The sequence below is a fragment of the Ursus maritimus genome, unplaced genomic scaffold, assembly GCF_017311325.1.
Source record: "Ursus maritimus isolate PB19 unplaced genomic scaffold, ASM1731132v1 scaffold_7, whole genome shotgun sequence".
In the NCBI taxonomy this organism is placed as follows: Eukaryota; Metazoa; Chordata; class Mammalia; order Carnivora; family Ursidae; genus Ursus; species Ursus maritimus.
In genome coordinates, this window is record NW_024426885.1 from 6,379,354 (window position 1) to 6,404,580 (window position 25,227).

Genomic DNA, 25,227 nt, shown 5'->3' on the forward strand with positions numbered 1-25,227 from the left:
GTGAGCCTTAGTTGGATCATGGTCTTGCCCCATCCCCCCAAAGAGAGCCATGAAGACCTTCTGGAGGACAAGTGGGGAGACTTGATGAGTGATTAGGGCATCGATGATGTCAGGAAATTAATGTGAAGTGTCTTAGGTGTGACGACGATATGGTGGTTATGCAGGTCGACGTCCCTGTTTTTAGGAGATAACACACTGAAATATTGAATGAAATATTGAGGAATATGATGCCTGTTAACCTTGAAATGGGTAAGTAGGGAGAAAAAGCTAATAAAAATGTAGAAAGAGAAGCTAATAGGGCAAAACGTCGACAACTGCCAAACCTAAGTGGTGAGTATATAGAAATTTCCTGCACTATTCTGCCAACTTTTCTAAATGTTTGAACTTCTCAAAATAAAGAGTTGAGTGGGGTGGGCGCAGTGCGGGGTGCCAAAGGAAGTATTCCCAATAGGGAAATTCTACTAAGTCTCTGAGTGATAAATAGAATGTCCAGCTCTGAGGCCTAAACCTGAGCGGGGCTGGAATGGAAACTGATGTCCACATCTCTGTATCCTTACACAGGCCTTCATTTCTTGGACACTCCCAGAAGAGAGCAAACATGGCCCTTCACCTGCCCTGGGTTTGCGGTGTTTGCTCCTGATGCATATTGCCAAATGCTTAAGGCAAATGTTTAAGGCTCCCTTTAGATACATTGCTTTCTAGAGAGGTTATGTCACCTTACAATTTTATCGATCGTACCTAAAAGTGTCCATTTCACTCACCTATACCAGCACTACTATCATCTTTTAATTAACAATAGGACAGTAAGTTTTTAATTTTTTTATGACTAGCACTTTTGCATATTAACTTTTTAATCTATTCTGCTATGAATTGTCTTTGTATAAACTGCTCTTTTCTACTGTGTATCTTGCGGGGGTGAGTATGTGTATCTTCTCTATATTAAATATGCCAGTCATTTGTCTATAATATATTTGCAAATCTCTCCCCAGACTACCCTTAACTTTGTAATTAATTTTTTAAAATGTGTTCTGTACTTTTAATCTTCTCCTTAGTGATTTATTTCAATGATTTTGCCTTTCTCATTAGATCAGATAGACATATGCTGTGGTTTCTATGGTTCTGTCTCTTACATTTAATTCTTAATTCATCTGGAATTTATTTCAATGCGTGCGATGGAAGGCCAGAATTTAACTTTTTTTTCTTCAAAAAGCCTTTTTTCCTAACACCTTCCTCATCAGTTTGTGTTGCTCCCATCGTCGCGTACTAAGTTCTAACGTACATAGAGACCTATTCCAGTTCATTCTATACATCTTTTTTTCAATTATTTGTACCGGTCTCATACTACGTTAATTACTATAACTTTATAAGGCATCTTAATAGCTGTCAAAGGTCTTTCCACATTTCTCTCCAACAAAGTTAATAGCTGGTGTCATCCATTTGTTCTTCCAGGTAAATTACAAAATCCTTTTGACAGGCTCCCAAGAATAATTCCATTTGAGGCTACCCTGGGTCTATATAGTCATTTAGGAAAAACTGAAAATTTTACAGTCTTCAATCTGCCATTCTGGCATATGGTAGAGGTCCCTTTTAAACCTTTTAACCTAATTTGTATAGGTTTTGATACAAACTGCTCACTTCCGTTATATATTTATTCTATTTTATTTCCCTTTTTATATTTATTAACTACTTATTACTGTTATTTAAGAAAACAATTTTTTTTTGCTATATAGTACGTGGCCACTTGACTAAACCTCCTTATTAAGTCCAAGTATTTGAAAGCTGATTCTCTTGGGCCCTGCACGAAAGGAGCCAGGACTCTTACTCCCATTTCATCTCTCACCAGGTTGACCAGCGCTCCAGAATACCAATCGTGAAATAACAAAATAGAACGTGGAGTTACCAAATGCCAAGCAGTGTTTTACTCACTCTCCTTGTATTAACTCGTTAAACACTCACAATTCTCTAAGTACTTCTATTATCCCCATCTTGCAGTTGGGGAAATTGAGGCACATAGAGGTTAAGTGAGCTGCCCAAGGTCATACACCCTGAGCACAGGGGAATCTGGATTTGACATCGAGCTACCGGCTCTCAACCGCTCCTACGGGCTTCACTACTAGCTTTTAAAAGGAATCTGTCAACACTAAGAATGATACTGGCTGATCGTCTGAGATGATAAGCTTTTACGATGCAATCAAAGAATTCACCCCATCAGCAGAGGCTGGTCCTCCTATGCACCAGAAGCTGTTACCTGGACTGAAAGCATCCCGCACTCTAGAAGAGTAAGATATTTTAACTAGTAAAAGGTGCTGAGATACCCCAAATTTTTGTTTTGTATCTACACATACATAGGTTTTCACCTTTGGTCTACTAAAGGGAGGCATTAAGAAATTTCCTTGTCTAGACATCCTTACCGTCCTGCATGGTCCTCTGAGTTAGGATGGAAGAGACAAAAATATCTGTACACATATAAACATATGAAGAGATTTCTTTCTCAGGCATCAGCAGTAAAGCTATCCTCTGGAATGTTCCAACTATACCCTCTGCTAAGTTATCTACAATCCTAACACACAAACCTCACAAGCTCATGGGCACAAGAGTCAAGCCACAGAGTCTATTTCACAGGTAATCCCACCAATAACTTGCATGGATATTGGTTGTTTCAGAGTTTCTGCGTCTTGCGTTGGTTTGGGGGATTTACATTTTCCCAGAAAACGTACCATCGAAAAGATAATTGCAATGAAATTATCACATCTCCTAGCATAGACACAGCACACCATTTTCTTTTTACATTTAGATTTCCTCTATCACCACTGTTATGTATCCTTCCAAAATTCTGGTTTTTTCTTCTTAAATTTCCAAAAGCTTTTCTCTATAACCATGGCCCTGTACCACTTCTAAATTCTGATTTTTTTCCTTAGATTTATAAGAAATTGGTCCATTTTATTGTATAGGCTTTTTTTTTTTTAAGAAGCAACTCTTACATCTTTTGCTCTTATGTTTCAACAATCTTCCTATTTTCTAACCAATTTCTTTTAATGCTTTCCTCTTTGCTACCCCTCAAGGTCTTTATTTTATTTGTCCTTTTTAAGGTGGTATTATTCTTTTTCAAACTTCTTGAGTTGATGGCTTAACTCCAAATTAACCTAAGAATTAGACGGAAAACTTTTTAAATTGTTAAATGATTTCTTTTAAAGATTTTTGTTTGTTTGAGAGTGAGAGAGAGCATGAGCCGGGAGCCCCAGTGCGTTCAGGGCTTGATTCCAGGACGCTAGGATCATGACCTGAGCCGAAAGCAGACACTTAACTGACTGAGCCACCCAGGTGCCCCAAACTTTTTAGTGATTTTTTATAATATTATTTAAAATCTATTACTGCGTGTGTTCAGAGAGTGTAGCCGGTAGGCTTTCTGAGCTCAGAAACTGACGCTTTCCTTGTGGCCCAGGTGACCTGGGTTTTTGTTAGATACACGTTTGCAGGGCGCACACCTTTGAGCTGCATGCACCATGTGATTCTAAGCTCCTGGAGCAAAGCCCCTGCATCTTCTGCGCTTTCTACCCAAGCGCCAGACACAGCCTGGCATGCGGTAGCCATTCGACAAATCCTGGTGGATTAGAATGAATCAGTTAATTAAATCTAATTACTAGAATACTGATTATACGTAAGTCTTCGTAGAGCAGTCTTTCATCTGTCTGAATATGGGTTTCCAAGTATCATTCTCTTCTGTCAACTTCTCCCGCGCTACACTCCGCGCTCTCACCGCAGGGGAGTTCTTGGGGTCATAGCCTTGACTGTGACTGCTTTGCGCTTCTTTGGGAAAACCTAAGAGCCTTAGCGAAGAGAGTAAGGTGAAGTGTAAGGAGAGCCCTGGCGGGGACCCCAAGTGTCCCACGGTCATGGCTACCAGTCACTGAGCCCTTAGCGTGCGCTGGGCACGGAGCCAGGGCAGGGGGATGTTGTAGAAAGTATAGCCCACTTCATTCGTGTTGAGTGAAGGAATAAGTGAACAAATGAACAAGCCAGGCTTTGTTCATCGACATCTTTCCTTTGGGACACAGTCCTGCCAAAAGAAGCTGCCGCCAATAATTGGGTGAAATCAAAAACCGTCTGGGCACAAACCTGGCAACCGAGGTATGGGAACATTTCGGGGCATATCCCACCACCCACCTGTCCTTGCCACTTCCGTTCTTCAGATTCACATCTGTGCCATTAGAAACGAGGATTTTCACAAGCCTGAAGGAAACAAATGGGAAGGTAACTGGGTACACAGCTTTGACGGGTAGGGACCTGCGATAATGCGGGAACAAGGCACAGAACTATATTTAAGACACATCTCCACACTTTCTTTTCTACCTTCAGAGGCCAGCTGGCTTCCAAGATAGGACTACCTTTTCAACACCACAAGAAAAGGGGGTGGGGGCTTCTCCGTCACATGAATTATTCATTGAAAACAAAGTATACCACGTAAAACACATTGTTCTGTCAAACTAATTCACTGTAGCATTTATGACCATTGTAAATATATTTCCAAATGGCAGCATTTAATAAAATATAGGTCTCGTTTTCAAAATGGCACTTTAGTAGTTAAATATAAATAGGATTGTAAAATAAGCCATTAGTGTGTGCTGCTGTGTGGCATAGAGACAGTGGAGGGTGTCAGTGAAAATTATATCTTAGCGACCTCTCAGGGAAGTTTGTTTTCTAGAATTAATATCCTTCCCCCTTTCTTTCTTTCTTTAAAGACATTCAAATTCCAATAACCAGTTTTCCTGGGACATATAAAATATATCGCAAAATATAATGAAGCGGCCCCCTCTTCCTCACCATGGGATCATACGTTTTTACATTCTCGGCCATATGTTATACAACTTCAGGATTCAAGCAGCCGAGTTTTTGTGCAGCCCGCACGTGGTACGGCGTTGGAAAGCGAAAAGGAGGCTCTCCTGCACACACCTTCTCCGTCCTATCTGAGCTCTGGCCGGAGCCTTTGGGAGAAGTGAAATGTTCAGCCACCCAGAGACAAGAAAGGAGGCGGCCTACCTGGTGTAGCCTTTCTGGGCAGCGACCATCAGAGCAGTAAAGCCAAACTTATTGGGAACATCAACCTTAATATTTCTTGGGGAAAAACACAGAGAAAAGAGATTACCATGCTTGGCATGGCTCCCCGTAGATTCACAGATGAGGGGTCTTGCAGGACACAGGTGGCTAAAATGATTCATTTTCCCCCAAATTCCAATTTCTTCTAGGCCATTAAGTTTCTGTTGTCTTAAGCTGCCCTGCCTAATATTTTTCAAGGATTCAAATTCACAAGAAGAGAAATTGCTGTCATTTCACTTGAAACGGGCACTCCCTTCAACTCAAAACTGTGATGTGGCAGCTAGAACACTGGGACGAGCACCAGCCCCTTCCAGAGCAGAGGACACAGGAGTGTAGACACTCGACTCCACCACGAGCCTGGACCAGGGCAGGCCTGCATTTCGCCCTTGACTCCCATCTCACCTGCGGTGCTGCCACTGGAGGAGGAAAGCAGAGCTCTTAACTACCAGCTTGAGAGCCTTGGTTTTTTGTGGGATCCTTCTCTTCTCCAACCTACGAGCCTTATTCGCAAAATTCAAAACTACTGATTCAAAAAGAATCTAAGTAACATTGTTCACTCTTCATCAGGAGGCAGCTTCCAATATCCCATGGCAGCAAATGGATTCGCTACCGTTCTTCTAGTATTTCAACAACCTTTTGAATCAGAAACCACTGATTTCATGATCCCTTAGATAGATGTGGGCACTTGGAGGAGAAATTTGCCTAAATGCTATGGTATAGAAGCAAGAGTCAGAAACTATTTCTGGGAAGACAATAGGATACCCAGACTTCTAATATTCATTTTCAATTTTCATTAGATAATTATAAAATACAGCATTTACACGAGGCTAAAAGTTCATCTTTATTGACGATGCTGAACTCACACCAGTCACTGGAGATCTATTTTGGAGCAATTTCAAAGGCATGAAAAATGGGGGGGGGGGGAATAAAGCGCAATTCTATGCATTTGCTGGGCATTAAGAATTTTTAAACTTTCAGACAGAGCTCTCTCACCCTCCTTGAAGTATTCGAACCAGCAAATCTTCATCATTCACATTGACAGCTCGGTGAAAGTGCTCACTACTTATGGGTTCTCCTGAAGAAAGAAGATGCAAGACAGTCATCCAAAGTCCTATGAAAGAAGATTCCTTGCAGCTACGCGCCTCCCGCGGCCTGGAGTGGGTGTTCACGTTCCCCTCTGAGGAGGCACTTGGCTATTCCTGTGAGTGTAGCTTACATTTCCTATTCCACTTCTCTCACTGAGAAAGACCTTGTTTCCATATATTAAGAACATTTAGATTGTCCTAAGGACTTGGGCCAGTCTCACGTTATAAAAGGGCTGTTTTGTGAATGGTATTTTGATAGGTGAAAATAATCCTTCCAGATTTCCTAAGACTTACTAAATGTCTCTTACGAGCAAGGAAAAGCCCCACACTCGTCACAACACGCTGGTTTTGTTTGCCAAAGAGTCACTAAACTACTTGAACAAGCGACAAAAATCAATTGCTTTAACATTTGACATCCAAAATTTCAGTGCTTCCCAGGAATATAACATTCTCCTTGGCCTGGTCTCCCTGGAGCTTCTGGCAGGGGGCGGGGGGACAGAAGGGGCTCATTCACAGAGGGGGACACCGTGAGAAACCCGATTATGGGGGAGAGCCTGCCAGGCCCAGAAGAGCAAGGAGGAGGAACGTGCAAAATACTCCAGGAACAGGGGGAAGTGGGGCAGAAGGGAGGGCGTCCCTTCGTGCAGGGGGAACATTAGCTCCTCGGGGAGGAGAACAGGAAATGAGGAAGTGAGAAAGGAGCCGAGTGTGACCACAACGCACCAAGTGAGGGAAGCCCGTCTGTCAGGGCTTGCTTCACATTCTGGAAGTTTCTGTTTGAATGATTCAACGTAAACGGAACGCACATGCAGCATGAGGCGCTTAGCAGAGCACCTGGCATGTCCTAAATACACAGCATGTGTCTGCTGTGGGGCTGGTGGGAAGGGCGGTGGCCGCTGTCCCTGTCCCCACCGTTCTCACGCCCAGCCCCTCACACGGGGAACGTACCTACCTGACCCGGATGGATACTGAGTCTATAATCCCCAGTTCCCGTCAGCTCCACGGTCTGTTCCATTCACTGGACAAATGTTTAACTCACATGCCCAGTCCTGACGCCGAGGGTCCCGGAGAGAACAAGACAAGCGCGCTCCTCGCCTTTGCCTTTTACACCGCAGCTCCTGCTTCCCACCCATCTTCATCTTAAACCCTGAAAGAAAACACCATCTCCTACCCTGTCCTCCCACATTGCCCCCCAGACTGCTTCCTGGGGCTCACCCACTACCTCACCGCCCTCTTCCAGGCTGGCCTCCGGAGATCCCCTGGCCAGCTCCACTAGATATGGACTAAAAGCCCCTGTTCCTGCACCTATGAAAGAAAAACTCTCTGGGACGAGACCGTGGCGCCGACTGGAGCTGGGGTTATAGACTCAGTACCCAGCCGGGTCAGCTAGCTATGCTGGAAAAACTCCTGGGTCCTGGAGCCACTTTTCTACTCATTTCCTTGGAGGATTTCAGCCGGGCAAATTATAAACTGGGAAACTGGGCGGGCAGAAGAATGTACCGATCACCAGCAAAAGACCTCTAGCTGATACCCTTTTTCTTCTGGTAAAAAAATAAATTTAAGCCAAGTGAAAACCGTTTTTGAAATAACAATTGTGTCTGCCAGCGCTTGCCAATCTCCTAAAGACTTTTTAGCCACACTGTACTTCCTTTTCATGATTCCACACATATTTTTAGACCAAAAGCTTCAAATGAAAGTATCATGATAAACTCTCAAAGGGCAAGGCCCACCGCTGTCCCTGGCCTTCTAAGGAAGATCATGCCTAGCTTGGGGGTTCCACTGGGGGGCTATGGAAGGGAGCAGGGTTTTGTACACCCCCCGCCCCAATACCATCACCACCAAGAGGACATTTGGTAAAGACTGGAGACATTTTTGGTTGTCATGCCTTAAGGGTTGGTGCTACTGGTGTCTGGTGGGTAGAGGCCAGGGGTGCCGATAAACGTCCTAGAGTATACACGATGAGAATTACCCAGCCCCCAAATATCAACGGTGCCAAGGTTGAGAAACCCTGGGCTAGAGTAGTACAGACTTAAAGTGATCTGTTGGGCGACGCATCCCTACTTTAGTGGACAAATTAACCCATGGCAAGATTCCCTCCCTTCTCACTTCCCAGAAAGGAGGGCAAGAGTGGGATGGTGGTGGTATTTCCCACCAAACAGTCTTGTGACTCTCAAACCACAATTGCCACTAAAAATACAAAAACAACTAATTTGCATAGAATCATCTAGAAAAACATAGGAAGCTCATCCTATCCCTACTAAATTTTAGAATATGGCATCCTACTCAAGTCCTGTTGATCAAGCTCTATCTAGGGCTTGACGCAACGCTCTTTTGATTCTTCTTCAGACCACAAAACCGAGAGCCGGGAAGGCTGAGTGAGTCGTTCGTGGTCAAGCAGGTAGACGTGGGCAATGTCAGAGCTCACAAGGAGTCTTCCGTACGCCCACGCTCCTTCCTTGGGTGTTTTAATACATGCTGAGGTAGCTGACCCGCTCATGATATGCTTCCAACCTTATTAAACTCAGAGAATAAGCAGACTTCTTAAATAAATATGATCCCCTGCACAAAGTGTTACATGAAAGGGGGTGCTAACGCTTAAAAAGCTTCAGAAAACTGCTAACTTCTTAAGATTTTAAAGAAAGTTCTAAAAGCACGTGCATCATCCCTGCGAATTTCTGCACCGACCCACCTCCAAGCCACATGGTCTAGCTTACGGGACCAGTCCAGCTCTCCCAGTGGGGGCACTTCCTGCAGCATCCTACCCAGGGAGCTCTGCGGCATGCAAATATCGGAAAATGAAATAAGTTCGTTTTGTGCTTAGAGGCTTGAGGACCATGGGCAGCAAAGACCAGGGTTATTTTGAGAGTAGGACATAAATGAATGTATTGCCCTATTCCAGCTTCTGCAAGAGGTGATCACTGCCCCATAACTGAATCTGAAAACAGAAGGACGTCTCATGGAAGGGAGGGAACGCAGCAGGATGGTTAGGCATTCTTTGTTTGCGGAGTTTCAGCAAAAGGAAACAATAAGTATCATCAGGGCATCAATGCTCTTTCTCAGCGTTAACTCCGACCAGTGCCTCTCAGACCAGTGCCAGGAAGGCAAAGGGGTACTGAGGATTCGCACCAGACCAGACATGGATCACAAAGGCACGCAGAAGTCTCCGTTTATGTGAATCAGACAGAGGAACACATGAAAAGCCTCCTGTTTGCAGAGCAGAGCAGGTCTTTCTCCCTCCCACGATCCGCAGGAGTCCCAGAGAGAGGAAATTCCAGGGTGAGCCAGACGTTCCATTCCTCCTACCCCTGAATCCTCGAAGACGTGGTGGGCCTGGCCCAGGGGATTGCCTTCAGTAAGTGCGACTGAACACAAAAAAGGCAGGCTTTGCCTCTGTGGGCTTGTTTGGCTCATGTTTACCGTGAGTGTTGCAACAACAGACAGGAATGGATGCTGCCCATGGGGAGGATGTCCGGGAGTGCTCCACGGCTCACCCGCCCGCCCCCGCTGGATGGAACTCATCAGGCAGGGCCGGGGAGGGGACACTCAGGAGGAGGGGAAAGCCATCCCCCTGTTCTGTGAGAGGGTCATTTACCGCAGATGTGCCAGCAGATATTATAAGGTGGCGGTAACACCTTTCTGAGTGGAATTCAGGTCTCTGTTAGAGGCAGTGAATAAATGATGAGCTCATTGGAGGAGAGATTTGCCAATTAACAAGCAGCAGCTGCTTTTCTCTTTTTAAGGGCCCCACTGATTAAAATTGCATGCCTCATTTAAGCAAGAGTCTCGTGTACTTTACCTGGAATTTAAAAAAAAAAAAAAAAAGCTGAGCATCCTTTATTCAAAGTACATGCTTTCGTGATTCATTAAAAACACTTTCAAATTGAATGCAAATGATCAACCCACAGAAGCATTTTTACTTGTTTTGGAAACTATGCACATTTTTAATTCTTTGTTTGGCGTGATCTACCTCCTCAAGGGAGCCGCTTGGGATATTATAATAGAATAACAGCCCAAGGGAGCAGCGGCCAGCAGGAAGAGGGTAGATGGGACCCCTGCCACCCAGGACAGCCCCCCCCCAGGCGGGGAGTCTGTCTCAGCTGCAGCGCTGCGCTGTGACCAGACCTCGAAAGGGGCAAGAAGCCCGGTATCCGGGTCATCACCAGGAGCCACATCTCCACCACTCCCTGGTCCCTGCAGGAGGTCTGGTCTCAGTTTCCCACGGAAGCCACGGACTGCAGTGACAAATGCCCTGACCCCCCGACCAGCTCTCCGTGGCTGCCTCTCGGAAGCCCGCTCAGCCAGAAGGCAGCACAATCCCTGTCAGTGGACAGGAAGCTGCCACAGTGTCTGCCTTCCCGAAGAGCTCCAAATGGTAGGCGAACCCCAGGTCAGCCCTGGCCGGAAGGTCCCGAAGCCCGTCCTGGCGTGGATGGGGCAGGAGGAAAGACGCCAGTGGCAAGCGGGGCTCACTGCGCCTGCTTCCGCGTCCTACTCGCCCTCACCGTGCAGGTGCAGGGGGGGCTCTCCCCAGCCCCTGGGACACGCGTCCATCTCCCCACAGACAGGAGTATGAGCTGAGAAAATCAGTGTCTCTCTCCCCATCCTAATTCTGCCTCTAGGCCCTTCCATTCACCTTCTGTCCATCCATTTACCTCGATCTCCTACATCAGACGTGACTGACCCATCACATCCTCCGCTTTGGAAACACACAGGTCGGTGCGAGACGAAGATGAAAAATACGTAAAATAATACACTGGGTATTATCGGAGGGGGTGACAGCCAGCCAGGGACCGGGGAAACACGAGGAACCGCCCCTGGGGAGTGGCTCAGCAGGCAGACGAGTGGAAGAGGCACCGGGAAGGGGGGGCTCCCAGGTGGGGGTGCTCCAGAGAGAAGGGGCAAAGGCAGAGGAGTGCGGGAGTGGCCTGTGGCTGGCCAGGGACAGCAGGACAGGACGGAGCCCACTGGCCCAGCGTCCCCTAGAGAGTCTCTATTCAAACAATAGGTTCCCCTTTGCCAACTTTTCTCCTGCCCCCGCTCCCCCCTTCTCTGTGCCTGCCATCGACACAGAGGAAACCAGCTCACTCTGCCTCTTCTTGCCCCTCCAGAGCTCCCGATCTCCCCCAGGAAGGAAATGCTTTCACAGTCACCGCATGAAGGACAAGCCCTCTCTCCTGACCTGCGTCTCTGCAACTGACCGTTCCACTTGGAAAGTCTCTGAAATTACGTATCTTCGCTGCGAGCGGAGCACCTTGGGGACAGTACACCACTCTCAGCTGTCACTAAATTCTCAGTGCGCCAAACTAAGACCCAGCTCCCTGGTGCCTTGTTTGCAAATGAAGAGATGATAGGCCAACGCACAACCTCAGCCATCTTCAATCTGCACAAATCTCTCTCCAAATAAGTAAACCCTTGAGAGACTCTTAACTCGAGGAAACAAGCTGAGGGCTGCTGGAGGGGAGGTGGCTGGGGGGTGGGGTAACCGGGGGAAGGGCATTAAGGACGGCACGTGATGGGATGAGCGCTGGGCGTTATACGCAACTGATCAATTATTGAACACTGCATCTGAAATGAACGATGTGCTATAAGTTGGATAATTGAATTTAAATTAAAAAACTCTCCAAGTAAATGCATAAAGGACACAATTGAAAGCCGCAGGAGGAAAACCATGTTTTATTTATATATGTATATGTGTGTGCACACCAACACACTCCAAATGCAATACGGACTAAAACTTGAAAACAACGTACTCACAAGAGGAAGATTTTCGTTGCGCAACTGAAAAAAAGATGTGTGTGTTTTCAGCAAGTGGGCCATGAAGAACATGTCTGACCATTTTATCTTTACCACATTCTAGATACACGTACACATCTTTAAAACATTTTAAAATAGCGATCACAGAAAATATTTACACCCTCGGATGGGACCTGGGAGAAGGACACGCAGGTCAGAGGCAGCGCAGCCTCACCTCGCCCCACCTGTGTGTGTGTGTGTGTGTGTGAGAGAGAGACAGACAGACAGACAGACAGACACCGGGTTCATTCTTCCTCACTCACAGCCTCCCCCGGCATCCGATTTGTGTGTCAGGACATAAAACTGAGGTTGTTCAAAAGGGACAAAATGCTTTGTAGACCTCGTCACCTGAGGCGCACCGCAGCAGGCAGACTAGTTCCCAGCCCACACCCCCGGCCCACTTCCGAAAAAAGGCGACTCCACCTTTCGTACTTTCAGTCCTGCGTGTGTACTCCCAGGGCGGTGCTGGCCCCAGAGCCGCTCCCCCCGTTGGTTAAAGCACAGACTTCCCTCCTGCTATGGCCTGGCCCAGCCAGTGAACGATATCAGCACAGCCTTTAAAAACAGAGGAGTTTCGGGGCACCTGAGGGGCTCCCTCTGTTACGCATCTGCCTTCAGCTCCGGTCATGATCTCAGGGTCCTGGGATCGAGCCCCACGTCAGGCTCTGTGCTCAGCAGGGAGCCTGCTTCTCCCTCTCCTCCCGGCTCATGCATGCCCTCTCTTCCTCTCTCAAGTAAATAAATAAAATCTTAAAAAAAAAAAAAGAAGAGTTTCTGCTTCCAGTAAGGCCGAGCAAAAGGCAGGATATACAGCTTGTTGCTTCACGTATCTTTAGATAAAGGAGTGTAGTGTTCCTATACTCACTGGTTGTGGATACGGAGACCGCTGGGCTGTACTCATATTCTCCAGAGGGGCTGGTGACCTTCAGTCGGAATCTGTACAGCGTTCGTGGTTCCAGACCTTCCACAACATGCTTTGTTGCATATCCCCTGGGTGGGACGAGACACACGTGATGAGGACCCCAGGTGATCAAATCTGTGTGCCCTGAACATCACTAAGAGCAGGCGGAAGCAATGAGTGAGTGCTGTCTACTTCCAGTATGATCCCATCTTGGTTGTTGTCAGTCTCCCACACTAGACAGGGCATGCGCTGAGCGCAAAGGACAAGTCACACATCCATTCCTTCCCACCCTTCCCAAATTGCAGAATCATCAGCAAACACAGGATTTTTTTTTTTTTTTTGCTTTAAGCAAAACTTAAGTTTGGGGTGGCTTGTTATGCAGCAAGAGATAACTGATACATCACGTCATCAACAAAGAAGAAACTATAACAAAGACAATGAAGAAATGATACCATCAGCATTAAGAAAAACATCTGAATTAAGAAACCAAGAAAAATCAGGGGCGCCTGGGTGGCACAGCAGTTAAGCGTCTGCCTTCGGCTCAGGGCGTGATCCCGGCGTTATGGGATCGAGCCCCACATCAGGCTCCTCCGCTATGAGCCTGCTTCTTCCTCTCCCACTCCCCCTGCTTGTGTTCCCTCTCTCGCTGGCTGTCTCTTTCTCTGCCGAATAAATAAAATCTTTAAAAAAAAAAAAAAGAAACCAAGAAAAATCTGAATTAAAAAACCAAAAAAACAGAAGGGTTAAAAGTCAATATAAATATATTTACCATAAAAATGAAAGCTCTAAAACCAAGATAAATATTCAGAAAAACTGCATGGTTTTAAACATCATTATCATTGGGGCGCCTGGGGGGCTCAGTCAGTTAAGCGGCTGCCTTTGGCTCAGGTCATGATCCCGGGGTCCTGGGATCGAGCCCTGCATCAGGCTCCCTGATCAGTGGGGAGTCTGCTTCTCCCCACCCTGCTCGCTCATACTCTCTCTCCCTCTCTCTCAAATACATAAAATCTTCTAAAATAATAAAAAAATAAAAATCATTATCATCACCATCATATATCCACCTGGCACAAAGCAGTCTCAGGAGGAGGTGGATTTTGGGGCGCCTGGGGGGCTCAATCAGTTAAGCATCTGCCCTCAGCTCAGGTCATAATCCCAGGGTCCTGGGATCGAGTCTCGCATCAGGCCCTCTGCTGTGCGGGAGCCTGCTTCTCCCTCTCCCTCTGCAGCTACCCCTGCTTGTGCTCGCTCGCTCTTTCAAATAAATAAAATCTTTAAAAAAAGAAGAGTAGCTGGATTTCATCGTTATGTGAGCGTACATCTGTAACTGTGGATATGGGAAGCCTGGAAACCAAGCCCTGAATTTGTGGCCTCTGAGAAGATCTTTAGGAGAGAAAATTGAATATAATATCCAAGCTTCAATGGATTTCAGTGTCAGCTGTCAAAGACTTAACATAGCTTCAGGCCAAAATAAAACCAAAAGTGCCCCCAATAAAATCTAATGTTGCTAAATATCGTCCGGTCAGCCTGAAGCAAGCAGCCTGTTCACCACCGCGGGAAAAGGACTTACACAACTTTTTAGAAAACAGAAGTCACTGGGCACATTTAGAGAAGGCTGGAGACTCTCCCTTCAACCGAGAGGACCCCGAGGAGGGCACCAGACACACACAGGGACCCAGGACACAGCTGCCCGCTGCAGTACTCCACAGTGATCCCAGCCCAGTCGCAGGGGGACACACAGAAGCCCATCAGCAAGCTCGTGGAAGAAGTGCCACTTCCCACGGCCCCAGCGTGATACCTAAATGACTGAAACAATCTTAGGACTTTTCCGTAATAGAGGAGAGCATATGAAAGTGAAGCGCATGCCTGCGTTTTGTTATCAGTCAATAAGAAACCCAATCCTGGAACGCCTAAGGATTCCGTCGCCAGACTTGCCCTCTCCCTCTATGCTCCACAACTCCCGTCCCCAGTTCCGCTCCAGTCTCCTGCTGGGGACTCCAAAATTCACTTCTGTAGCTGTCAGTGACTCTCCCCTAGGCCGGTCTTCCCCAGCTGCTGCTCCTTGACCTCTCCACTCGGCTGCGAGCTGATGCCCCAAGTGAGCTTCTGCTCCTCTCCCCACCCCCCATATTCCCGCCTTTGTTATTGGAGATGCTCAGGCCCAATCCCCTGGTGCCACCTGCGGGAGACTAGGTTATTGTTCTCAAATATTTGGTGCCCTCCCCCAAGGGTCCTGTTACCCCTGCCCTGTTGAACTCAGATGTGACCATAGGACTTGCTTTGAGCAAGGAAGCAGAAGCAGGAGTGAACTGTGTCGTTCTGGATGGAAGTTTCCAGAAACAGTGCGCCCTGCCCTCTTCCCGCGGCCACAGTGACTGGCAACCTCAGGCCGAGGCTGCTCCATCAGCCCAGACAGCTGTGGAAGAGGACACCGTGGAAGGGAGCCGAGGCCGACACATCAGGTACGTCGTGTGGGAAGTAAACTGTTGTCCTAACGCACGGCGATTCTGAAGCTGAGGTTTAATGCAGCCTAACTGGCCCATTCATCCAGGCCTACCCCTGGTGCTCCTCCCATCTCGTATCTGAGCCACCAGCAAAGGCCAAGTCGGCCTTTAAAACCATCCCAACTTTGACTACGGCTCGCCCTGTTCCATCGTCTCCCAGCTCCCTTACCGCCAAGCACGGGCTGCCTCGCGCCTCCCTGGAGCCCGTTCTCACGTCGGCAGCCAGATCGTCAGAGAACAGGAGTATCAGCCAGGCCCTGCCCCTCTCAGCCGAGTCCGGCCGGCTTTCCCGCCGCAGGGCCGTCCCACCCACAGGCCCCAATGACAGCCTCCGGCTGCCTCGCTGACCTCACCCCCTGCGGCTCTCCTCACTCTCTCGACTCCTCAGTGGTCCTGGAACATACCAGGCCGGTCCCACAAAGAGACTTCACTTGCCGTGTCTTCTACCTGGAACGTTCTTCTTTCAGATACCCTCCAGGCTCCTAGCTTCTTTCCCCAGCTGTGCCCTTCTCAGGGACGCCATCTTTACCTCTGCTCTAAACCCCCAACTTCTCCTCTGCTTTTTCTCCTTCGTACTTCTCACCATCTGTATTTACCTACCCTGTACTTTCGTTTACGTCTCTTAGTTACCGTTTTTCTCATCACGAGGGAGGAACTTTCGTCTGTTCAGTGCGCATCCCCTGCACCCAGGGCAGGGTCTGGCACCTAGTAGGTTCCATTAACACGTGCTGGTTGAGTGAACGCAACAAGGAAATCGTGTGTGAATGATCCATGAATGAAATGCACAGTTGTCATAGGAATTTAGAGGCACAGAGAATAGGTTAGGAATGAGATTCTCAGTCGAGGTAGAATCTGACCGTGTGGACGAAAGGATGGGGCAGGGGGACGCTGGTCTGAACAGGGACAACAACGGAACACACACGCAGGCAAAGTCAAGGCATTTTCAAAGGACGGTAAACAGATTCGTGGGATGATTCATGCTCAGCAATGAGAGACAACAAGGAGGCAGGTTGCGGGCAAACTGGGAAGGGCATCGTCTGTGCAGTTTGACCTTTATACTTCCAGAAACGGAGACTCCCTGGAGAGAATCTGACAAAAGGGCGATTAGTAGGAAGGCTAACCTAGCAAGACAGGATGGAAGGCTAGAAGGTCAGAGAAGACGAACAAGGCCCATTCATTCGGCAAGGGCGCTACTCAGCTCCCAGGACCTGGAGACGCTTCAAGGAACCATTCAGAAGATGGAGCTCGCACCCTGGTCAGGTGGAAATGCCACCAGCTCATGAGGGGAAGCAGAGGAGACATTTGCAAAGGGAGAACTCACAAAACCGGGTAAGTGGCTGTGAGGACACCACTGATTCAGGATCGGCTGGCGGTGAACACGGACAAAATCGGGCAAGTCAAAAGGAAGTTCTTAAATCCGTAATTCCAAGGTCAGATATTCTAAACCGCGTTTTCAGAGGCGTTGCTGGTGTTAAGGAAACCTACAGAAAGTAACGGAAGGAAGCAGAAGAGTGAAGATTAACACAGTCTCATTCTGCCACCTAGTGGCACACTTTTGCCATCAAGTCTCCGAGCGCAGGCAAGCTTGGGGTTGGCCGTGGGTGGGCACGTCTTGCCGCCAACTCTGCGATGCCAGGCCCTCCCCCGGGGCAGATCCCCCCCCAGGCAGACAGCACTCAGGTCTCTAGGGAACATGCAACACCCCCGACAGATGTCCCAGGCTGGAGGCCAGTGAGTGGCTGCGCTCCAACAGGGGGAGGCGGTCCGCCTGGCTGCGGGCAGAGAAGGAAAGAGGCAGAAGCATCCAGCACAACCCCACCTGACGCGCCCAAGAGCAGCGTGTGTGCCAGGGGAGCCGTGGAAAGAAAGGATGTTTCTTCCCTTCTCCATACTCAAACTTCTAATATCATAATTCATGCTCTCAGATTTCAGATAGAAATTACCTAATAGAGAATAACATGGCATGACCTCATTAAAATACCATTTTCGAGTCATGGGGCCAGAATTATTTGCAGATGGTAACTACATTTCAGAAAAATGCATTTGGTTTTGTTGTTGTCTTGGGTTTTTTTGTTTGTATCTAAAAAAAAACAAAAAACAAAACAAAACAAAACCACCAACCAACCAACTGTTCGTTAAATCCCCAGGATATTATCATTCAGGGAACAGTGAAAGCCTCTGTTAATACCCTCAACATCATCGCAATGCCACCTTGAGAAAAGGCTAGCAAAATGCTGGAAATGCTCTGTGCCTCGACCCCATCAGCACAAGTCTCCCGGCTGTGAGGCTGCCCCACAGTGTCCCGTGATGTTAGCATGGGGGGGACATGCGCAAAAGGTACACGAGATCTCTATTATTTCTTACAACCTGACATGAATCTATAATTATCTCAAAATTAATTTTAGTTCACAGCCATACTTGTATCGTGTCTTTGGTATCCCTAAGACAGTCATTTTGCAAGTGGTAAAGCAATCAAAGGGAAGAAATAAGAGTTGAAATGAAGACTAAGAAAAAAATGACTTCTTGATGACCCCAGTTACGTTCATTTATTAATTCGTGTGACAAGGATTCAGAGGGCCCGCTGGGTGCCAACACTGCCGAGGAGGGGGCTATCAGGTGGCATGTAAGCAGGAATCCTTTCTGCCTCTCACGGAGTTTAAATACTAGTGGGAAGACAAGGTGAACATGCCAACGGGACAGAGAATTCCAGCAGAGCCGAATGTGAGGAGCACATAAAAAAGTCAGGACAGAGAGGATGCCTGGGGGAGGACAGCCACTTCGGAAGGCCTTTAGAGGAGGGGATGTTCGACCTAATCTTTGCATGGTGTGAAGGAACCAGCCATGTGAAAACAGGAGGAAACACACTCAAGGTAACCTAACAAGAAAAGCCTGGCCCTGGGAACCAGCACGGCCTGGGAACAGCTAACCAAGAGCAGCAGTGTGACAGGAGGGCCAGAGGCATCCTGGGTAGACATGGGGGCCCCGCCTGCCCACATCTCCAAACACAGCAGCCTCCTCTAATTTCAAAACCTCTTGATTCTGTCTCTACATCTTAGAGTTTTAAAATATACCGGGAGAATACTGCAGGAGCCCAAGAAGCTTGCAAAGGTAGAGGACACTGCATTTCAAAGTGACTGCTAAATGCTGATTTTCCAAAAATTCTAATTCATAAGAAGCATGCATGCAGATGATGCCGACTCATTCTATTCTTTCATTGCAGAACGAGTCTTTTTAGAGACAATAGAAACCATCCCAGCTCATCAGGAAATCAATGCAAAATGTTAAGCAATTCAACATTGCACCTACGTATAAATGATACCGTAAGTGTGCATTTTGGGGTCTTCTTCTTCGATCGAGAACCTAAACCACTGCTCCTGAGGTCCTTGCCGTTTCGCTCTCTTTTCCAGATCCCAGTATAATTCGATGCTGTGATGAGTCACTTTGCCCACAACAGGTGGATGAGGCTTTGCGGATGGTGTGATTTCTAAAAAAGAATGATAAGACTTTCAGGATTCCATTTCCGTAAGGACCCGAGATCAGCCGAGTGCATTATAGCTGCTCAGAGATCAGACTGTTTCCAGATGTGAATATTCCTCCCTGCTGCTTGAAGAACATCTGAAAAGCATAAGTGAGAGAAAATTCGGCTGATATAATGAGCTACCACATACTTCCACGAGTAGATGGTATCAAAACCCATCACTACCATATTTCACCTACGGACCTCTCCAAAATGATGGTTAACATATCAGACTAATTAGGTTGTTTCTGAGCTAATGAAACTCAGTACGCTGCTACAACCCTTCAGTGAACTGGCTGGTAAACAAAGCCAACAGACAAACAGGGCTGGTCCGAATATTTGTAACTCAGATGACAAAGGGTTGATATCTATTCTATACAAACAGCTCTAACAGACTAACCAAGGAAGGGAACTAACCAAGGGAAAAACCCAGAGGCTGATAACCAACCAGGCAAAAGATGACAGGGCACAAAACATCAAAGACAAACAGCCAGTATAACATCCAGACAGACATCGATATTCCCTGCTGACCACAGAAATTGATAATGGTATATAACTTTATATCCAGTCGGACACTCAAGACGAGATATCGTAACTATCAGAGTATAGGGAGAGGACATTCTCAAACATTGCTGGTGGGGAAACAGGAATTCTAGCCGTTTTAGGAAGCCATATGGCAGCATGTGTTAAAATTGAACATAGAGGGGTGCATGGGTGGCACAGCGGTTAAACGTCTGCCTTCGGCTCAGGGCGTGATCCCGGCGTTATGGGATCGAGCCCCACATCAGGCTCCTCCGCTATGAGCCTGCTTCTTCCTCTCCCACTCCCCCTGCTTGTGTTCCTTCTCTCGCTGGCTGTCTCTGTCGAATAAATAAATAAAATCTTTAAAAAAAAAAAGTTGAACATAGAGCCGTCTCTCCAGCCATCCCATGCCTGCAGCAATCAGAGCACCAAAGCGCAGAGGGACACCTCTCCAAGGCCATTAAGTGCTACAGTTTTTAGCAGGTTGCAGCAAACAAGAGATGACCAATTAAGAAGGGAACGGCCAAATAAATGATGACATGTCCATAGCATGGACTATTACAAAGCCTTTTAAAAATGAACTAGTTCTATACTAGATGCCTCGAAAGGATTTCCAGAAGGTATTATTGAATGAGATGCCGAGAAAGATACAGAGAAAAATACAGGCTCTCCTACTGCTGTGAAAGAGGACGGGGGACACAGCACGGCACACACCAAGCTGGTCAGCATTCGGTCGTTGTGCTTCACGTTAGTTTCACCTCCCCTGCTGGATTTTTAAGCTCCTTGAGGGATGGGTCCATGTCTTACACTTTTTTTTTTTAAAGATTTTATTTATTGGGAGAGAGTGCAAGCAAGCAGAGGGGCAGAGGGAGAAGGAGAGAAAGAACCTTAAGCAGGCTCCACGCCCAGCGCAGAGCCCGACGCAGGGCTCGCTCTCACAACCCTGGGATCGTGACCTGAGCCCAAATCAAGAGTCGGACGCTGAGCCACCCAGGCGCCCCTGATGTCCGACACTTCTTTTAAAAACTCTCCGTATCCCACAGGGCCCCTCAGGGCTCAGGAGTATCAGTGATTTACCACACTTGCTATTCACTAAGGCTATTGTACTTCCCTGAAGCCCCGTCTCAGGTAGCGGACCCACTACCCCCACAGACCCCGGGGGGCATCCTGCAGGGTAGCCATCCTTGAGGAAGGCAGGGTGCCCTGATCTTGTCTGCTCCAGCCCCGGAGGACAGCCAGCCACCCCTTTCCTTTACTTCCCACAGATACATTAGGGGGCAGCCTGCAAGCTCATTTTTCTCAACTTCATTTTCCTAGTATTTCTGGAAAGCATGGCGTGATGGAATTGGATAAACCTGGGTTGAAATTCATGCTCTGAAACAGAGTCAAAAATATGCAAAGTGTTTTGTGATAACTCAGTAACCTATGAAGTCGCTAATTACGGTGCGCTTCATACAGTGAAATCCTGCACAGCAGCTAGAAGGAGCTAGATCTACACACAACAGAGGTAAATCTCTAAGAGTGAAGGATCGGCTACGTCATACGTCATATGAAAGCTTTTACAACACTAGATACTGTTTGTGAATCCACGAGGACGCAGTAAGAGTTACATACCTGGATGGGAAGAATGCACACCACCAGGATAGAGTTATCTCGAAGAACTCAGGGAGGGGATGGGGAGGTCATGGGGAAGGAGACTTGCCACCGTATTTGTAGGATTTCAGTTCTTTAAGAATTTAAAACCTATCTGGCAAAACGCTTGCATTTTAAACCCAGATGGTACATGGAGCCGTATGATTTTCAATAGCTTTGGTATACTTGAAATATTAAGAACTATAAAAATGATTCACATGACTCTTACAGGGCTGTTGGTTTCCTTAGAGAAACCTATTTCAACGTTCTCCATACTAATTAATATCTGTGGGGAAAGAACACAGGAGCATCTCCCACCTACCGGACACTGACCTTTCAGTATCAGCCTCTCCTTTAATCCCAGCAACGCTTCCTGGCACGAATCGGAGACTCACACCCTGACGTTATGATACCATTGCTGAGCAACCCTTTCTCCTTTTCTTTCCAGAGCCCTCTAAAACCATCCAAAGACCAGGACTAACAGACTGTTATGGATTCCCCCAATATAATTAGAAGCCAAGTAACACTTCCAATCCAAAGACACCTGGCTTAGAATCCAGTCAAAATCAAGATAGGCAAGAAACTCTAAATTAATGCCAAATTTTGAAATGGACAAGTCAAACAGCCCACCATGAATTTATGTGAGGAATAAAAATATTCCCAGTTATGCTGGGTGATGGACATTAAGGAAGGCACGAGATGTAATGAGCACTGGGCGTTATGTAAGACTGATGAATCACTGACCTCTACCTCTGAAACTAATAATACAGTATATGTCCAATTAATTGAATTTAAATTAAAAAAATACCCAGTTATGCAAGCATTGCTCATGCCTTGCTCTTTACTAATCATTGATACAGAAAATTAGCAAGAGACCTCTCTCTGTGAGCTTGGCACTGGCCACAGATGGTCAGACCTCTATCCGTGAACTTGGCACCAGTGCCACCAGACGTGGCAATGTGCCCACATCCAGCTGCATTCTCAGGACGGTCAGGGTCCCCCCGCTATTCATCACCCCTCCACCTGATCTGGCACGCCGGGAAAGGTGTGGTGTTTGGAAAGCAGATTTGTTGTTGTCCCTCACTTTTTTTTTTTTTTTTTTAAAGAGCGATCCAAATCCCATGCCTGATGGCCACACCACGGTCTAGCACTTGTGTGTGAAGCCTCGCCGAGCGCACGCCGTGGTAGCTGCAGACTGGCTGTAGCCGAGACTCCATTCCGCACTGCTTTCACACCCGCACACAGAAGTCTTGTGCACAGAGCAGCAAGGATACACTCTAAGTCTTCCTTACTGAACGACAAACTTCCCACGACGCACATCTCCACCTGGGCAAGAACTACAGGACATGAATGGTCACACGGTCAGGACACGAATGAGCATTCTCATCAGGGAAGAGCTGAGGGTTTTTCAGGTGGCCAAAAAAACAAACAGCGGATAAGACCAAACTTGTTTTGGTCTTTGGCCAAACTACAGCCATTTGACAGTGTGTTTTCATCCTTACAACACTGTACTTAGTTTGTATTTTCTTTGATAAAAATCCTGGTATTTTTGTCATGACCTGCTATTATGCATATTTTAGGATGTTGGCTTTAGGATTCTAGAATACATGCATCGACTGGTTACTAGTCAAAGTGCCAACGTCAGGATGCCAAGGGAACAGCGCCCAGGGCCAGCACTGAGCCTCCACGAGAGCGGGCAAACGGCAGGCGATCAACCTTAGCGGCTGGGAGGGGAACAAAAATTAAATGGATCTACTCGGTGCAGGGCACTGTCGTCGATACTTAACATCTACTTAATCCAGGTAACCTTCGCTACAACTATACATGGAATCAGAAAAATCCTCCTACCGTCATAAAATATCAGAGACGTTAAAGAACTTCCCCAAGGTCAGGCCATAGTCATAGGCAGAACCAGGCAATCGGACTCAGGAGCACCTCTCTTTAACCCTGTACCATACAGTCTCTTAGGAGCAGAGATCTAAAAGGTAGACCTGGGTGAAATTTTTATTCATGAGATCTAAAGATTTCTTCAAACCATTTGTTTTCTTTTTATTTTAATTGCAGTGTAATTAACATAGTGTTCTGTTAGTTCCTGGTGTGCAATGTAATGGCTGAGCAGTTCTGTATATTACTCAGCGCTCATCAAGGTAAGTGTCTCTCCATCCCCTTCCCCTATTTCCCCCAGCCCCCCAGCCACCTCCCCTCTGGCAACTAGAGTTAAGAGTCGGGTTTTTGGTCATACCATTCGTGTTAAATAAGGTTTAACTTGTGAACCAGCTTGAACCCCCAGGAAATTGACAAATGAGCATGAGAAGTTGACAAGAAAAAGGGAAACCATCATTGTTTGAAGGCCAGGGATGTTACGTACAGGAAGGAGAAGGGAGGGTGAGTCCCTCACGGCACTGTGCTCCTCTTCGGGAACCCAGTCCACAAAAAAGAACATGGTCTGAGAAGAGCACAGAACCCCAAGTGGGGGCCAAGAAGACAGGTTAGGCTGCCATCCACCTTGACACTGAACGTGGGTAGGAAGCCAGCCAGCTGCCTCCTTATGTCCAGCGTGGGATGTGGAAGGAAAAATGGCAGTAATGGGTCGAGAAAAGGTTATAGCATGTGGGGTAAATAATTAGTGAGATGACCCCTAGAGAAATCTGAGACAAATATTTATACCAGGCCAGGGAATACACATCATACTGGAAAAATAGACTTCATGGAGTGTACTACCAATACACGCACAAATTCCTCTATTTTTGAATTTTGTCACCCCCCGCCCCACTTTATAGAAGCTAGAATTGCAACGAGGGGAGGTAAGTGTGTCTAGAACCCCAGCCGTGGCCCACTCTACTCTCGGATTGGCTGTATGACAAGTAATAACGTCTTTCTTAAGGTGACTAAAATCAAGATTTTTTTAAAAGACTCAGAAGCTCATCTTTTTGCTGCTTATTTAACCAAGATGTTTATATCCATATTTGTATTAATCTTATATCATAAGGAACACTATTTGGGGAATTGTCTTTTATAAGTTTTATAAAAGTAATGTACACCACACCACACACACACACACACACACACACACACAAACACAAGTTAGATGTTACTTCGTTATTTTAATCCCAGTATAGTCAGTATACAGTGTCAGAGGCTCCTTTTTATATAGAACTTTTAGAACTCTCTTTTTCCTGTGAGCATCAGACCTTTTAAAAGATGCTTTTGCTTGAGTCTGATAACCAGTGTCAAAATTTAGACAAGCACGTACTCTCATGTCACGAGCTTTGGCTTAAAATTTAACTTTCCCAAAGATACCAACAAGAGGGAAGAAAAAACCTAACCTTCAATTTTGTGTGGTTCCTTTAAACAGTTGGCGGGTTCCTTTCATTGTAGCAAACTTATCTTAAAAGTTTTCCAACAGGAAACAGGTTGGTGGTGGCTGAGGTCGGGGGAGAGGGCGGGGGAGTACAGGGTGGAAAGGTACGAGCTTCCAGCTTTGAGTCAGGAAAATATAACGCACCGCAGGGTGGCCATGGTAAACACCACCATTCTGCATCTTTGCAAGCTGGTAAGAGTAGATCTTAAAAAGTCCTCATCACAGGAAGAAAAGAAAAATGTTTTGTAACTAAGTGTGGGAACCGATGGTAACTAGACTCCCTGTGGGACCACAGTGCCACATACACGAATATTGAATCACGCTGTTGTACACCAGAAACTAATGTTATAGGTCAATTATACCTCAATAAAATAAATACCAAAAAAATGTTTTCCAAATTATGAAAAAGGAAATACTACAGGGCAGACTGCAAAAGGATGATTGCATGAAGATTTCTGTACGTGTTGTGCACCATAAATGCTCTTTGTAAGAAAGTTCTTATGCAAATCTGACAAAACAGTTTTATGCCCCTCTTGCCATTTGTCAAGTAATAAATAATACGAACATAAAATATAGAGGCCTTCATACACTGTCACCATTCAGTCCCAATGGTTACAAAGATGGTAAAAAATATGGCTCTTAAGCCCATGAGAAATCCATTTTTTAAAAAACTATCATTTACGAATTAGAGGTTTAAACACGAATACTATAAAGTGTAAGTAAACCACTGTATAATATTAGGCCTCAGTATCCTAATTTTTCTTTAAAATACAGGTTGTAATAATATAATACAACAGAAATGTGCCAGCCCTACAAAAGGA

The 25,227-nt window shown here is 46.5% G+C and overlaps 1 protein-coding gene across 1 annotated transcript in view; it reads right to left on the reverse strand.

The window, feature by feature from the left end:
• Nucleotides 1-25,227, reverse strand: part of FANK1 (fibronectin type III and ankyrin repeat domains 1) — a 103,883-nt gene that overhangs the window by 6,044 nt on the left and 72,612 nt on the right. Inside the window, exons 2-6 of the mRNA XM_040624176.1 lie at nucleotides 18,681-18,858; nucleotides 12,838-12,962; nucleotides 6,088-6,169; nucleotides 5,038-5,112; nucleotides 4,165-4,230 (exon numbers count right to left, since the gene is read on the reverse strand). Coding sequence (XP_040480110.1) covers nucleotides 4,165-4,230; nucleotides 5,038-5,112; nucleotides 6,088-6,169; nucleotides 12,838-12,962; nucleotides 18,681-18,858 — 526 coding nt within the window. The remainder of the gene's footprint in view (nucleotides 1-4,164; nucleotides 4,231-5,037; nucleotides 5,113-6,087; nucleotides 6,170-12,837; nucleotides 12,963-18,680; nucleotides 18,859-25,227) is intronic.